Genomic DNA, 16714 nt, shown 5'->3' with positions numbered 1-16714 from the left:
GCCTAGTGGATAATAAAAGACTGTTAAAAAGATGATGTTACAAATACATAAAGGGAGATTGTTCTCTAGGCGATCTGAGGATTAAAGAGGTCATCTTGGGCAGTCTTGCCTCACTGGGGCTTGGGACCTTCTCATCGTTCACATTTAGCCTCTTCCACCCGCAGGCTGAGGAGGCTGCCCCTTTGCCAGCCGGGGAGCCCCCTCATTCACCCCCACTCACCATCATCACCATGGGCACTTGTCTCGGTTGGTCCCCAGAACAGAAGCCCTTGCTTTTATATATGTGTGTTTTCCTCTGAATTTACTTGGTGACAAGCGTGTCATGGTTAGGGTGTGAGTGAGTTTTAGTGGCCCAGTTGCTTATTGTATAAACAGAACGTAAGGCCATCTCCGTTTCTACTGGGCATCTTCTGTTACTCTTCCCCACTTCTGAGAGCCTAGCACTGGGGGCAGCCTTGATGTCACTTCTCTGGCTTTGGTTTCTTTACTTGTGAAATGAGGATGCTGGCTTAGATCAAGAATTCTTACCTCTGGACCATAGGATCTCCTGACGGCCCATAGGAAGCTTCTGTGTACCCATACTCTCCAAAATTGTATTAACATTTTGTGTGTCTGAACATCCTTTTATAACTTGTGTATGACTTTCAAATGAGTCTGAGACTCCCAACACTGGAAAAAATGGTTTCCAAAATCTGACCCAGCAGTTTTTTTTTTTTTTTTTAACTGAAAAATGGTTTCTACAGTGTCACTTTTTTTTTTTTTCCCCCCTTTAAAATATCATCATGGTAACTGAGTATCAATTTCAGGCTGAGAGGAGTTATTCTTCCCAGTCATTGGTGTATCATGTGGCACTTTTGGATTCAGGGGAAGAATTTCCAGCGTAGAATTTCTTTGACTCACTCAGTGTTGACAGTAACTTGGTCTGTGGGCTTCCCCAGCTGGGGAAGAGAAGCATAGCCCAGGCTTGGCCACTGACCTTCAGTTTGTCTTTTGCCACATTTTGCCAGTTCTGAGTGGGGAGTCTGATGTCACAGCTACATCCAGGCAAAGCAGAGGCTCATTTCTCATTGCCACATCTGAAAATTCATGACGGTCACGGTTCTCTGTAACTGGTACAAACAGATTTTTAAATATAGATGTGGCATTTTGCCAATGAATGAATCTCCTCTCTACATGTGATGTCTTTCATAGCAGCCCAAGGGTAGAAAGAAGGTTACTGTCTTTCCATATAGAGGAAGGACCCCTGGGTCTTGATCCCAGTTTCCCATGGAGTGCTTGGTGACTGAGTTTGCTTCTTGGTGAGATAAGAGTGTGCTGTAATTGTTAAAGTCAGTGAGTATTATGGGCCTGAAAACATGATATTCTGGATCTATCTTTCACTCACCTACTTCCCCAGACTTACCCACAGTTGCCTTGCATTCTTCCCCTCCATATTCTTTGACCAACATAATCAGTTTTTTATCCAGCTTCACTGGTGGCTCAGATGGTAAAGAATCTCCTGCAATGCAGGAGATGAGGGTTCGATCCCTAGGTCAGGAAGATGTCCTGGAGAAGGGAATGGCTACCCACTCCAGTATTCTTGCCTGGAGAATTCTATGGACAGGGGAGCCTGGTGGGTACAGTCCACGGGGTCTCAAAGAGATGGACACAACCGAATGACTGACACTTTGCTTCACCAGTTTTCTTTACTGGTCATGTTTTGGTCTTTGCCCCCACGCAGAGGTTTTCTTCACTGTGCTCCTGCCTGAGCAGGCAGCATAGGACCTCTGTGGCCGTGCTTTTCAGCACTGAGATTTTCAAGCCATGCAGGTTTCCTTCCCAAAGACAGAAGGTCTCTGATGGCCTTTGATTAATTTCCCCTCACCTCATTATTGTAAGCTAGTTTAGCGTATAATACAGTAATTACATCTCTTAAAGGAACATATTTCATTTTAAACAGTGAGAATCGTGGAGGGAAAAGACGGGGGCGCTTATAAGACTTTAACAAATGATGTTCTGATTACACCTCCTTTCCCCACCACCTACCGTAGGCTCCCAGTTGCCCTTTACTGAAAGGTGAATGCCTGCCCCCCAGGCAGATTCAGCCTGGAATGGGGGAGGGGGAAGAATAAATGCACCTGGGCTGTGCTTGACTTCAAAAATAATGAATGGATGTATAATTGCGCCCTCCTACAGCTTCTCCCCAGCTGCTGGGCCCAAAGCCCTCCTCCCTCCAGGGGACGTTCTGAGCCTGAGCTGTAGGCCACCCCCTTCTGTGCTGGTGGGAGTGGCCTTTGCACACTTCAGACCTGGCAGTGTCAGAGTTCCGGGAGAATGGACAACCTTGGGGAATACAGGCTGATCCCAGCCCTACATCTTACTCATGAGGGTTCTATTTTGGGTCTGACTGTTGTGCACTCTTGAGGTTTGTTAGGAAGGGTCCCATGTTTTACTACTTAGACCCCAGTACCGCCCCCCCCCCTCCCCCCCGCCGCCCCCTGTGGCAAGAACCATCTTTTTCCTTATGGCCCCCACCACCCAGGAGGGGTTACACCACTCTCACTGGCCGCTGTTCACAACCCAGGTGGACAAGGAGGAGAAAGGAGCACCTGTGAGCTCCTGGGAGACGTGTGAAGTTCCCATGCAGGTAGCGGCTGTGAGGCTCCCCTCTTGCTGGATTCAGGTGGGCTCCACTGTCCCTCCCTGTGCTCAGCATTTGGGGTCTCTTTTTCTTTTGCATCACCTGATACTCAGGCAGTGTGCACACATGGAATTCCCTCCCTTGGGACTTGGGATCCATGAGCACTACACAGTGTCTCAGGTATAGATGGAGGGTCAGAGGACTTCTAAGCTCTGCTCCATCATCCACAAGCTGAAGCCAAGGATGCATCTGCACCCATGTACACAAACACAGAGACATGCATGTGAGACCTACGTAGAGCAGAGCCTGCAGACATTGATGGCAGACTGGGGATGCACCAAGATTATCAGTCATCCTCCCGGAGGAAGCATTGCTTCACCATGTACCCAAGACTGAGCATCACACCTGAATACACAGGCTAGAAGTAGGACTTCTTAATGTTCAGTAGGCCTGCATCCAAGAGAGACATCAAGCACATCCTTGGGAAGCTGGCAGGCCATCCTCTCTCCTGGGTGAGCCCTTCACCCTCTGGTCTAAGCTGAAGAGGAGGCCAGCACAGCCATGGTGAGTCTGACTTTGTGTATGGTGAGGCCTGGATGCAGTATAAAAGGAACACCCAGTTCCTTGAACTCAGAGTGTCCCCCAGCATTTAAAGCTCCAAACCACACCACCCATGGCCTGGCTAGCCCAGCAGCAAGGAAGCCAGGACCTGGACTGGGGAGAAGCACTGCTTCTCCTTTGGCTTGTGTAGGCCTCTCGAGCCCATCAAAGGGCTGTCAGCAGTCTTTGGTTTGGCTATGATGTCTGACGTGGGAAAACGTCTGCTGGCTCCTCTTCTACCAGCAGGAATTGTCCCTCTTCATAAAATGACAAATTGTCATTTACAAGCATCCTTGGTCCCTGATCCTTCCTCCCCTCTAGGTAAGCAGTGGTGTCTCCTCAAATATATGCTCATCAACAGAGCAATCAGGTAGGGCAGAGGGGCTGTTCGGTACCATGTGTGTTTTAAGATCGATGGCAATTTTGAGTTTCAGTTACGCACTGTGGTTTTATTTTATACCACAATGTTGGTTCTTTCTAGAGAGGTAATATCCATTGCCTTTTCAAAAAAAAAAAAAAAATCAGTACTCTAGAGTAATATTTCTTTGAATGAGTATTTGGTCATTTAAATCTCAACCACGAGAGTGGCGATTCCAGTGTTGTTCTCATATGATATGGGGGCCAACTCATGACATTTATTAAAATGTTTATTACATAGAACAAGGAAAGGTTTGCAGTACTTTGGGAGAGGGTATCTTTGGCCATAAAAATGAAACTTTGCTGCCTATCACTTTAATGAAAGATTTAAAAATTAAAAAGCTACAATTTAACAGACACTGGGTAGAAGGATTTCTGAGGTACACCTCGCCTAGGGCTTTATAGCTTATGGAATTAAAAAATGAAGTATTTCAAAGGATATTTCAGCCAAAATATATAATATAAATAAAGTTATTGCTCTTTTGAGCTTTGATTTTAAAAAACATGAAAAGTTACAACTTGCTTTCAGAAGTCTGTTTGACAATTTTCTCACATTAAAGACATAATTATTATTTGGAAACCATACAATTTTTTTTCAGCTTTGTTTGAAATGTTTGTGCCTAGTCGTGTCTGACTCTTTGTGACCCCACAGACTGTAGCCCGCCAGCCTCCTCTGTCCATGGACTTTTCCAGGCACTACTCCAGGGGATTTTCCAAACCTGGGGATCGAACCCTTATCTCCTGTCAGCAGGCAGATTCTTTACCAGTGAGCCACCTAGGAAGTGGAATAGATAATTATTTAAATAAAATGTATAACTAATTTTTAAAAAGTTAGAGACAATTGGAATGAAAATTGCTTACTCCTTGAACAGAAATTGCTGTTTGTTTTAATTAAGACAACTGGCAAAAAAAAAAAAAGGACAGGGAGAGACTTCTGGCACCACTCAAGGGTATGCTTGGCATTTGTTCAGGATGTTTCTCATCAAAGGCTGAGGCCTCCCTGAGGTCTTCTGTCCTAGTGTCGCAGAGAAGTTATTTGTGATGTCCTGGAGGTTAAAGACACAGAGAATGCACACCAATGAAAAGACAGATGGGATAAAAACAAGTTTCAACTGTATCTACAAGAAACTCTACATAGACAGGTTAGAAATAAAAGGATGGAGAAAAGATAGACCATGCAAACACTAACCAAACACTCACTAATCATTTACGTATTGGAAAAGTAGACTTTAAAAAGGAATATTTCCAGGGAGGAAGAGAAACATTACATGGTGCCTGCGTGCGTGTGTGCTCAGTAGCTCAGTCATGTTTGACTGTTCATGACCCCGTGGACTGTAGCCCACCAAGCTCCTCTGTCCATGGGATTTCCTAGGCAAGAATACTGGAGTGGGTTGCCATTTCCTCCTCCAGGGAATTTTCCTGACCCAGGGATCAAACTTGTGTCTCTTGCATCTCCTGCATTGGCAGGTATATATTCTTTACCACTGTGCCACCTGGGTGACTGATTACATGGTGATAGATGGTCTATTAACCTAAAATCCATAGCCTTTCTAATTGTGAGTATGCTCAACAGTTGAACCTCAAAGGACCTAAAGCAGAGGCTCATAAAGCTGAAAGAATAAATAGAAAAATCCAGTAGAATAAAGATTTAAATATTCCTCTCACAGTAAAATATACAATCGTGAACGTGAATGTGAAGTCGCTCAGTCGTGTCCAACTCTTTGCGACCCCATGGACTGTAGCCTACCAGGCTCCTCTGTCCATGGGATTTTCCAGGCAAGAGTACTGGAGTGGATTGCCATTTCCTTCTCCAAGGGATCTTCCAACCCAGGAAACGAACCTGGGTCTCCCACATCATAGACAGACGCTTTACCATCTGAGCCACAATAGATAAACAGAAAATTGATTAAGAGAAGACCTGAATAGTACTATCATTCAACTTGACCTAGTGAATATTTATGGAATGGTTCAGCCAATAACAGCAGAATACACATTCTTTTCATGTGTCCATGAGACAGTCATCAGGATAAACATATTCTGGGTCACAAAATAAACCTTAATAAATTATAAATATTTGATATCATAACAAAGCATATGTTTTCACCATAAAGAAATTAAACTAGAAATTGGTAACAGAAAGATATCTGGAAAATCCTCATATGGATGGAAGCTAAGCAGTAGCATAGCTCCTAAATAAACCAGAGATTAACATCAACAACAAAAAACTCCACAGGTTTAAGTTATTCCCTTTTGAAATGAATGAAATGTTCACAACCATTCAATTTTGAATGGAAAGAAAAGAAAAACAATATATGTAAATTTTCAGAATGCTGCTGAAGTGGTGCTTAGAGAGAGATTTAAAGCATTAAATACTTACATTCAATAAGAAAGTCCTCAAATCATTGAAGTTTTCACCATAAAAAACTAGAGCAAAAGAGCAAATAAGCGAAAAGTAATCAATAAAATAGAAATCAGAAAAGCAATGAAAAATGGAATGAAATTAAAAGCTGATTCTTTGAAAAGATCAATAAAATCTATACCCTTATAGCCTGACTGACCAAGCATGAAAGAGAAAAGACAGATCACCCATATCAGGGATAATAGAGAAGCTGCAGTAGTCAGTGAAAGGATAAGGGAGTATCATGAGAACAGCTTTTGTTCTTGAATGATATTGAATAATCCATAGCTTAAACCCTTTTATTTAAGGGAACTCCAGGTGCAGGTAGCTTCATTGGAGAATTCTGCCAAACATTTAAAGAATCAGTAATACCAAGTCTGCACAAACTTATTCTTGAGAGAACACTCCCAGCTCATGAGGTTGGCATCACCTCAATGTCAACATCATCACAAGAAATGAAAACTGTAGATTAATGTTCCTCATGAATATCAATGTAAAAATCCTCAACAAAACGTTGTAATTCTCAACTGAATTTTTTTTTAAGCTATTAATACTTAATCCCTATTTGAACCCTCCTACTCTGTTGGTGGGAATGTAAATTGGTGCAGCCACTATGGAGAACAGTATGGAGTTTCCTCAAAAAACTAAAAATAGTTGCCAGATCCAGGAATCCTACTCCTGGGCATATATCTGGACAAAACTACAATTCAAAAAGATACACGCACCCTTTATGTTTATAGCAAGACCACTTATAGTAGCCAAGACATGGAAAGAGGCATCGACAGATGAATAAAGATGGGGTACATATATCCAGTGAAATATTACTCAGCCATAAAAAAACAATGAAATAATGCCATTTGCACTAACATGGGTGGACCTAGAGATTATCATACTAAGCAAAGTAAGTCAGAAAGAGAAAGACACATACCATATGATATCACTTATATGTGGAGTCTAAAATACAATATGAACTTATCTATGAAACAGATTCACAGACACAGAGAACAGGCTTGTGGTTGCTAAGGGAGAGGGATGGCATGGGAAGTTTGGATTGGGAGTTAGGGACTAGCAGATGCAAAGTGTTACATATAGAATGGATAAACAACGAGGTTCTGTTGTATAGCACAGGGAACCATATTTAATATCCTGTAATAAAACATAATGGAAAAGAATATGAACAAAAAATATTAAAACAGAATCACTTTTCTATACACCAGAAGGTAACATAACATTGTAAATCAACTATAGTTCAAAAAACTACTTAATCTTCATTTTACTGATTATTTTGATTATAGCACCAAGTGCTAAAACCTTAGCAGCCAAAACGCAGCAAACCATAATCTTCATTCACATGAGTTGGAAGCCATGATAGATCACTGGTAACTAAAGGAGACTCTAACTGGGATATTGTTAATCTCTGGAAGACATGTTTCTGCCTGTCGTTTGGTGTTACATGAGCAAGAAAGTCTAATGCAAGCCTTATTATGTTGTAAAGAGGTACCTGGAATTGAATCTCTCCTCTACTGATGCCCTTCCTGGACAAAAGAAAATCTGCCCTTGCTTGCATTTGAGAACTTTATACTTATTAGAAGTGGTATTGGCTAAAAACAAAGTCTGTCCCTCTGAGGTTTCAGGTTCTGATATGTTGGCTGTAGAAAGTGGAGGAAGAGTGATCTCCCAGGGACCTGGCTTCTACTACAAAGGGGATGCAGTTCACTCTATTCACTTCAGTTCAGTTGGTCAGTCATGCCCAACTCTTTGTGACCCCTTGGAGTGTAGCATGCCAGGCTTCCTGGTCCACCACCAACTCCTGGAGCTTACTCAAACTCATCTCCGTCGAGTTGGTGATGCTATCCAACCAACTTATCCTCTGTCATCCCTCTCCTCCTGCCTTCAATCTTTCCCAGCATCAGGGTCTTTTCAAATGAGTCAGTTCTTCGCATCAGGTGGCCAAAGTATTGGAGTTTCAGCTTCAGCATCAGTCCTTCCAATCAATATTCATGACTGATTTCCTTTAGGATTGACTGGTTTGATCTTGCAGTCCAGGGGACTCACAAGAGTCTGTTCCAATACTACATTTCAAAAGCATCAATTCTTTGGTACTCAGCTTTCTTTATAGTCCCACTCTCACATCCATACATGACTACTGGAAAAACCATAGCTTTGACTAGACAGACCTTTGTTGGCAAAGTGATATCTTTGCTTTTTAATATGCTGTCTAGGTTGGTCATAGCTTTTCTTTCAAGGAGCAAGCGTCTTTAATTTCATGGCTACAGTCACCATTGGCAGTGATTTTGGAGCTCCCAAGAATAAAGTCTGTCACTGTATCCATTTTCCCCATCTATTTGCCATGAAGTGATGGGACTAGATGCCATGATCTTAGTTTTCTGAATGTTGAGTTTTAAGCCAACTTCTTCATTCTCCTCTTTCACTTTCATCAAGAGGCTCTTTTGTTCTTTGCTTTCTGCCATAAGGGTGATATCATCTGCATATCTGAGGTTAATTGATATTTGTCCCAGCAATCTAGATTCCAGCTTATGCTTCATTCAGCTCCACATTTCCCATGATGTACTCTGCATAGAAGTTAAATAAACAGGATGAAAATATACAGTCTTGACATACCCCTTTTCCTATTTGGAACTAGTCTGTTGTTCCATGTCCGGTTCTAACTGTTGCGTCTTGACCAGCATAGAGATTTCTCAGGAGGCAGGTCAGGTGATCTGGTATTCCCATCTCTAAGAATTTTCCACAATTTGTTGTGATCCACACAGTCAAAAGCTTTGGCATAGTCAATAAATCAGAAGTAGATGGTTTTCTGGAACTCTTTTGCTTTTTTGATGATCCAGCGGATATTGGCAATTTGATCTCTGGATCCTCTGCCTTTTCTAAATCCAGCTTGAACATCTGGAAGTTCATGGTTCACGTACTGTTGAAGCCTGGGTTGGAGAATTTTGAGCTTTAGTTTGCTAGCGTGTGAGATGAGTACAATCATGTGGTAGTTTGAGCATTCTTTGGCATTGCCTTTCTTTGGGATTGGAATGAAAACTGACCTTTCCCAGTCCTGTGGCCACTGCTGAGTATTCCAAATTTGCCGGCATATTGAGTGCAGCAATTTTACAGCATCATCTTTTAGGATTTGAAATAGCTCAACTGGAATTCCATCATCTCCACTAGCTTTCTTCGTAGTGATGCTCCCTAAAGGACCACTTGATTTTGCATTCCAGGATGTCTGGCTTTAGGTGAGTGATCACACCATAATGGTTGTCTGGGTCATGAAGATCTTTTTTGTACTGTTCTTCTGTGTATTCTTGACACCTCTTCTTAATATCTTCTGCTTCTGTTAGGTCCATACCATTTCTGTCCTTTATTGTGCCCATCTTTGCATGAAATGTCATTTTGGTATCTCTGTTTTTTTTTTTTTTTAAAGAAATCTCTAGTCTTTCCCCTTCTATTGTTTTCCTCTATTTCTTTGCATTGATCACTGAGGAAGGCTTTTTTATGTCTCCATGCTATTCTTTGGAACTCTGCATTCAAATTGGTATATTTTTCTTTTCTCCTTTGCCTTTCACTTCTCTTCTTTCTCAGCTATTTGTATGGCCTCCTCAGACAACCATTTTGCCTTTTTGCATCTCTTTTTCTTGGGGATGGTCTCGATCAGTGCCTCCTGTACAGTGTCATGAACCTCTGTCCATAGTTCTTCAGGCATTCTGTCTATCAGATCTAATCCCTTGAATCTATTTGTCACTTCCACTGTATAATGGTAAGGGATTTGATTTGAGTCATACCTGAGTGGTCTACTGGTTTTCCCTACTTTCTTCAATTTAAGTCTGGATTTGGCAATAAGGAGTTCATGATCTGAGCCACAGCTCCCAGTCTTGTTTTTGCTGACTGTATAGAGCTTCTCCATCCTTGGCTGCAAAGAATATAATCAGTCTGATTTTGGTGTTGACCATCTGGTGATGTCCATGTGTAGAGTCTTCTCTTGTGTTGTTGGAAGAGGGTGTTTGCTATGACCAGTGCATTCTCTTGGCAAAGCTCTGTTAGCCTTTGACCTGCTTCGTTTTGTACTCCAAGGCCAAATTTGCCTGTTACTCCAGGTGTCTCTTGACTTCCTACTTTTGCATCCCAGTCCCCTATAATGAAAAGGACACCTTTTTGGGGTGTTAGTTGTAGAAGGTCTTGTAGGTCTTCATAGAACCATTCAACTTCAGCTTCTTCAGCATTATTGGTTGGGGCATAGACTTGGATTACCATGATATTGAATCGTTTGCCTTGGAAATGAACAGAGATCATTCTGTCATTTTTGAGATTACATCCAAGAACTGCATTTCCAACTCTTTTGTTGACTATGAGGGCTACTCCATTTCTTCTAAGGGATTCTTGCCCACAGTAGTAGATAAAATGGTCATCTGAGTTAAATTCACCCATTCCAGTCCATTTTAGTTCACTGATTCCTGAAATGTTGATGTTCACCCTTGCCATCTCCTGTTTGATCACTTCCAATTTACCTTGATTCATGGACCTAACATTCCAGGTTCCTATGCAATATTGCTTTTCATAGCATTGGACTTTACTTCCATCACCAGTCACATCCACAACTAGGTGATGTTTTTGCTTTGACTCCATCTCTTCATTCTTTCTGGAGTTAGTTCTCCACTGATCTCCAGTAGCATATTGGGCACCTGCCCTCCTGGGGAGTTCATCTTTCAGTATCCTGTCTTTTTGTCTTTTCATACTGTTCATGGGGATTTCAAGGCAAGAATACTGAAATGGTTTGCCATTCACTTCTCCAGTGGACCACGTTTTGTCAGAACTTTCCACCATGGCCCGTCCGTCTTGGGTGGCCTTACATGGCATAGCTCATCGTTTCATTAAGTTACACAAGGCTGTGGTCCATGTGATCAGTTTGTTTAGTGTACTGTGATTGTGGTTTTCATTCTGTCTGCCCTCTGAAGGAGAAGGGTAGGAGGCTTATGGAAGCTTCCTGATGGGAGAGACTGACTGAGGGGGACACTGGATCTTGTTCTGATGGGTGGGGCCATGCTCAGTAAGTCTTTAATCCAATTTTCTGTTGATGGGCGGGGCTGTGTTCCCCTCTGTTGTCTGGCCTGAGACCAAACTATGGTGGAAGTGCTGAAGATGATGGTGACCTCCTTCAGAAGGTCAGGTGCACGCAGTGCTGCAGTCAGTGTCTGTGACTTGGCAGCAAGCCACCACCGACCCACGCCTCCACCAGAGACTCCTGGACACTCACAGGAAGTCTGGGTCAGTCTGTGGGATCACTGCTCCTTTCTCCTGGGTTCTGGTGCCTACAAGGTGTTTTTGTGCGTGTGTGCCCTCCAGGAGTCTGTTTCCCCCAGCCCTGTGTTAGTTCTGGCGGCTCTATAGTGGGGTTAATGGGACCTCCTCCAAGAGGGCTCGTGTGATACCCAAGTCTACTGCACCCAGCGTCCTTGCCCCTGTGGCAGGCCACTGTGACCCTGAGGAGACACTCCAACACAATTCTGGCTCGGTCTCTGTGGGGTCTCTGGGTGCTTGTGTGTGCTAGGTTTGATTGAGCCCTCTCCTCTGAGTGTCTCTGGCGATTATGGGGTTTGATTCTGAATGCGATTTCACCCCTCCTACCTTCTTGCTGGGGTTTCTCCTTCGCCCTTGAGCGTGGGGTATCTTTTTTTGGTAAGATCCAACATTCTCCCATTGACAGTTGTTCAGCAGCAAGTTGTAATTTTGGAGTTTTCGCAGGAGAAGATGAGCGCACATCCTTCTACGCGCACCATCTCTATTTCTTACTCATGTCTTTTGAGGCCACACGTATATTAATACTTTAGAGGTCAACTTGTGAGTCATTGGGCCTCATTTTTTAGGGTCTGTGATGAATCAGCTGTCTACTTTGGGGCTGGTTGATTCCTTTGGAGTCTTCCTGGCTCCTTGTGTTCAGGAAGACAAGGAGTGATTCTCAGTCGAAGCACTGCATAATTATCAAGCGACTGGGGATTGCATATTGTATTTACAGGTGGGGGACTGCATAATGGGCAAACACTAGGAGGCCTTGGGGTCAGACCCTACAGGATCCTGCCTCTGCCCCTTAAGCTGTGTGTGTAGGTTGTGAGTCTGGAGGAGACTGGCCTGCCCCAGGAGCTGAGAGAACAGGTGTCTGCTGCACGATGAGTTGGTATGTGGTGGGGGGTGGGGGCGGCTGGGCTGTGTGACCAAGGGATTGGCAGGCCACAGAAAGGATTTGGAGTTTGTTACTCAGTGCCGTGGGCAGCCACTGAAGGGTTTGAATGGGGGCAGGGATGTTTTCAGGTGTTGGTTTTCACCTTGTCCTTCTGGCCTTGGTCTGGAGGATGGGTGAGAAGAGGGGAAGTGGGCAGGGTGTCCATAAGAAGCCCTTTGAGGAAGCTATTGCCATTCAGAGGCTGAGCCAGGCCCATGCTCCATCATTTTAAGTCTCTCTCAGATGGGAACCTTCTATCACCTCAGACTGGGCACTTCTAGAGCCACAGTGCAAAGGGGCATGTCCTTCTCACAACCAGACTTCTGCTTAGTCATTTAGATCTGTGCATTTCATCCCCTTCCACTCACACATGAGGAGAACCACCTCTCCCCATAGGCCGGTGTTGAAGCCCAAGATTGCCTACCATGCAGGTGACATTACTTTGAAATCTATAATTCTAAGTATTTTAAGTAATTTTGCATTCCACTGCATCGTTTCAGTGCTGGATTTAACACACACAACCATCTTCCACTAGATCTACTATTATCTGTTCCCCTCTTTGGATAAGGAATCCAAGGCTTAGAGAGGTAGTATACTTCGCCCAAATCACATACCAGGTTGAAATGCAGGCCCTTGGATTGCTTAGTCTTTGCTCTGAATTCATTCTTCACTACTGTAGCCTCAGTGCCTAGAACAGCGCCTGGCAGGTGCTCAGTAAATGTGCACTGGATGGTTTATATTGGGGCGCTCTGACACACAGTGTTAGGAACCCAACCCCAGGCACCTGAGCCACCTAGGAAGCTGAGCGGAATCCACGCTTCTGGGAGTCTGCATGCACCGGTAGAAGTGGCTGTTCCCTGCATTCTCCATGCCTTCAGCACATTCTGGCACCGCCCCACTGACCAGTGAAGACTTGGGGCATACCCATCTGCCACTTCTGCTCACTGTAACTGCTGGAGGGTGGGTCTTGGGTCAGGCTCCCCTCCTCATGCATGAGGCCTGGCCCAACTAGTACATGTTACATGTCACTGGTTATAGAATTCAACCTGAGCATCGAGCCCCAGAATACTGACAGGGGCTCCTGCATCTGCCTTGCTCCAGCCCAGGACTCATCCTTGAACGTGTCTCATTTGAGGGAGAGTCCAGGTACAGGCAGAGCTAAGGCTAGGTCCCTGCTGGAAGGGTTGGCAGCAGGTGGGGACCAGTGAGTCCATAGAGACATCATGCTGCTCTTGGTTCTCTTGAGGTGAGCATCAGATTCCATGGAAGAGGAAGCAGTTTGAAGCTTCCTGAGCCGGGCTGTAGAGAGGATGGTGATGCAGGTCTGTGAGACGAGGAAACAGAAGGATGAGTTCCATTTTGACTGTGTTAATTTTCCTGATAGAGTTGGCTATCAAGTATCAAGTCTGTGGTGGTAGTTTAGTTGCTAATTCGTGTCTGACTCTTAGGACCTCACGAACTGTAGCCTGCCAGGCTCCTCTGTCCATGGGATTTTTCCAGGCAAAAATACTGGAGTGGCTTGCCATTTCTTTTTCTAGGGGATCTTCCCAACCCAGAAATCGAACCTGGGTCTCCTGCATTGGCACGCAGATTCTTTACCAGCTGAATCACTATGTCTGTAAACAGCTGGAAATCGAGCTCTGGAGAGAGGGAGGTGAGGGCTGAGGGTGCAGATCAGGGCACTTCCCCACACTCAGAATCCCCTCTTCCTGCCTCCTGTAACGCCTGGACTGTTCTTTGCACCATTAGAGGTGGGGCTGCATCCTGAATGAAATGAATTTGTTTTACTCACCTTTCCAGCAGAAGTTCTGTAATTGCTCACACCCTGTCTCTGTTTTTACCATCTGTTGAGTCAGCTTAATGAATTTTATATGGTGTGTTCTTTATTTCAGAAAAACTATACAACTCCACTGGACGAGATTTAAGAAGGGCCCTCTTCTCCCTGAAGCAGATATTTCAGGTAAAAACAAAACAAGCAAACAAACAAAAAAAAACAAAGAATACTGTCAGGTTCTGTTTTTGCATTGCTGTGGGATTAGATGCAGACCAGTTTACGCCTTTTACTTATTACAAAAAGAGAAATGCTTTAGAGTACAAGTAAATTTCGGTCAAAATATCTGTTAAGAGTATTTTTACCATATCAAATATTTCAAACAATAGGAAGTAAAGAAAACATCATCAGAATCATAATATTTTTCCATGTTTACTTCAGATTTTAAAAAAAATACCTACCACAGATGTAGTTGAAGTCTTCTGCTTGATACTGGCCACCCTCTTGGGGTGTTTTCTCTACTGAATGTCAGATATAGTGTTTGCCGTGCAAATGCACATTTCTATACTAGCGGTGCATATTCGCCCACAATAAGTGAAATTCTTTTGTGTCCATTGTATATGCATGATTTCATGCAGCATGTGTCCTGAGGCAGTTTACTTAGAACGAGGTCAGTGTGGGCATGACCCAGGTAGCTCTGAGAAGGAAGCACAGTTTGTCTCGTTCATCGTCTGTTGGTGGACAGTTGCGTTCTTCTCCAGGGCTCTGCTGTTATAAACCATGCTGCTAGGGACACGCCCCCTTGTGTGCATGTGCCGGCATCTCTGTTAGGTTCCATCTTATCCTTTGCCCCAAACTTTCCCTCTGCTTCTCCCCGGGGCAAGTCACGAACTTAGTGAAGAGGTCTGGGACTGGGGTGCAGGCAAACTCCAAGCTGTCACCCACAGGAGAGTTCAGGGGAGAGAGACAGAGAGCCAGGGGCAGAGAGTGAGGCCACTGTGCCAGGGCAGGGTCAGGAAAGGCCGGATGAGCTTTGTGGAGAAGATGGCGTTTGCATTGAGCTCGTGTCTGTGTAGGTTCATCGTTCTTACTCGCATGATATTAGACTCTAGGGTGTAGTCAGTCCATTTCTCTTTAGTTCCCATCTCCTTCACATCCTTAAACAATGTTCTGTCAGTGATAGCTCCAGCCTGAGTGTCCGTCTCCTTCATGGATGTTTCCTGTCTCAGGGAGATTGGCAGAAAGGCAGGCCAACAGGCCATCCTCCCTGCACATTCTTGTCCCATTTTAAAACCTGCTCAACCGTTCACACCCTCATCTTTTTCCCAGAGCAGAGCCCTTCTCAGTGACAGTGTTTTTGGAGATGAGTCTTCATTTCTCATCTTCCTACACTATAGGTGTGACCCCGAGTCACCGTTGTCCCTTTAGATTGCACATCTCAGAAGTGCCTTGAGATTTGGGGTCAGCCTTGGTTCAGGCCTTTTCTTCTGGGAGAATTGTAACAGCTATTGTGGACACTGTTCGGTCCTCCACGACTCAGTGCATCCTCCAGCTTCCACCAGAGGGGGCTCACGAAGTCCTTCTCATGCTGGTTCCGTGTAGCCTTCTGGGTTGCGTCTGAATCTCTCAGTACAACGTTGAGGCCCTCTGGCCCTGGCCTCTGCAGCCCACTTCCCTGTCCTTCGCCTCAGTGACATCTCACTGTGATTGTGTTCTGGGAACAAGCCATGCCCTTTCCCTTCTGTACCTTCACCCTGGACCTATTGCTTCTATCCCAGGATGGTTCCTCCCCACATCCACCCCCTGTGTCTCACAGTTTCCCACCCCATGTCTCCTCCTGCCAGGGATTCTCTAGATGAACCCTCACTGCAGTCAAGGGCTCTCCAAATACCTCTATTCCTGTGCTTACCTCTGGAATAGCACTAGAGATACTCTAGCTCGCTTGTCTGAGTCCAGTCACCTATGAGCTCCCTGGAGTCCATCTCTGGCTCTTTAGGGCCTCATGCAGTGGCTGATGCTACTGATGAACAATAATAGATGAACAGACCAGGCAATTGGAATATGCTTCTCAAGGGTGTCTGTCTTCAGCCTTTCCTCTCTTTTAACTGAGTAAATGCTTCGCTAATTACTTGTCTCCAAGTTTCACTTCTCATGTATTCATCAGTGTCTCCCTGCCTCTTTTTTTGTTCAATTTCAATAAGCTTTCCCCTGCCCCCCTAAACTTATTTATTTTTAATCGAAGGAAAGTTGCTTCACAATTTTGTTTTGGCCTCTGCCGTACATCAACATGACTCAGCGATAGGTATACATGTGTCCCCTCCCTCTTTAACTTCCCTCCTATCTCCCACCCCTTCCCACCCCTCTAGGTTGTTACAGAGCCCTGGGTTGAGTTCCCTGGGACGTACAGCAAATTCCTATCAACTGAACAAAACAGAACTTCTTTACCTTCTGTTATGTCCTTCTCTCGAACTCAAGTTCCTGACAGCGGTTGGGCTGGACTCTTACATCTGGAAGTCCACAGGCATCACACTCCACACCCTCACTCTTATAGCCTTTCAGCCTGCCTGCTGTTTCCATTGTTCAGCTTTTCCATTGTTCACCTCACTGAGTATCCAGTTGGTGGCAGAACAACACAGAGAAGAGCTCTTCCAAGTAACTTTGAAACATTGCAGTTTGTGTATTTTGGGTGGA

At 44.4% G+C, this 16714-nt stretch overlaps 1 protein-coding gene across 4 annotated transcripts in view; it reads left to right on the top strand.

Annotated features, from left to right (window-relative positions):
- The window catches only part of FHOD3 (formin homology 2 domain containing 3), a 530296-nt gene that overhangs the window by 222441 nt on the left and 291141 nt on the right, over positions 1-16714 (top strand). For all 4 annotated transcript variants that reach the window (XM_052660257.1, XM_052660258.1, XM_052660256.1 and 1 more), the window contains exon 4: positions 14145-14212. In XM_052660257.1, coding sequence (XP_052516217.1) covers positions 14145-14212 — 68 coding nt within the window. The remainder of the gene's footprint in view (positions 1-14144; positions 14213-16714) is intronic.

The sequence above is a fragment of the Budorcas taxicolor genome, chromosome 22 (genome assembly GCF_023091745.1).
Source record: "Budorcas taxicolor isolate Tak-1 chromosome 22, Takin1.1, whole genome shotgun sequence".
NCBI classification, from domain to species: Eukaryota; Metazoa; Chordata; class Mammalia; order Artiodactyla; family Bovidae; genus Budorcas; species Budorcas taxicolor.
Note: the sequence above shows the minus strand (reverse complement) of the source record. Positions and strands in the feature narration are given on the sequence as shown.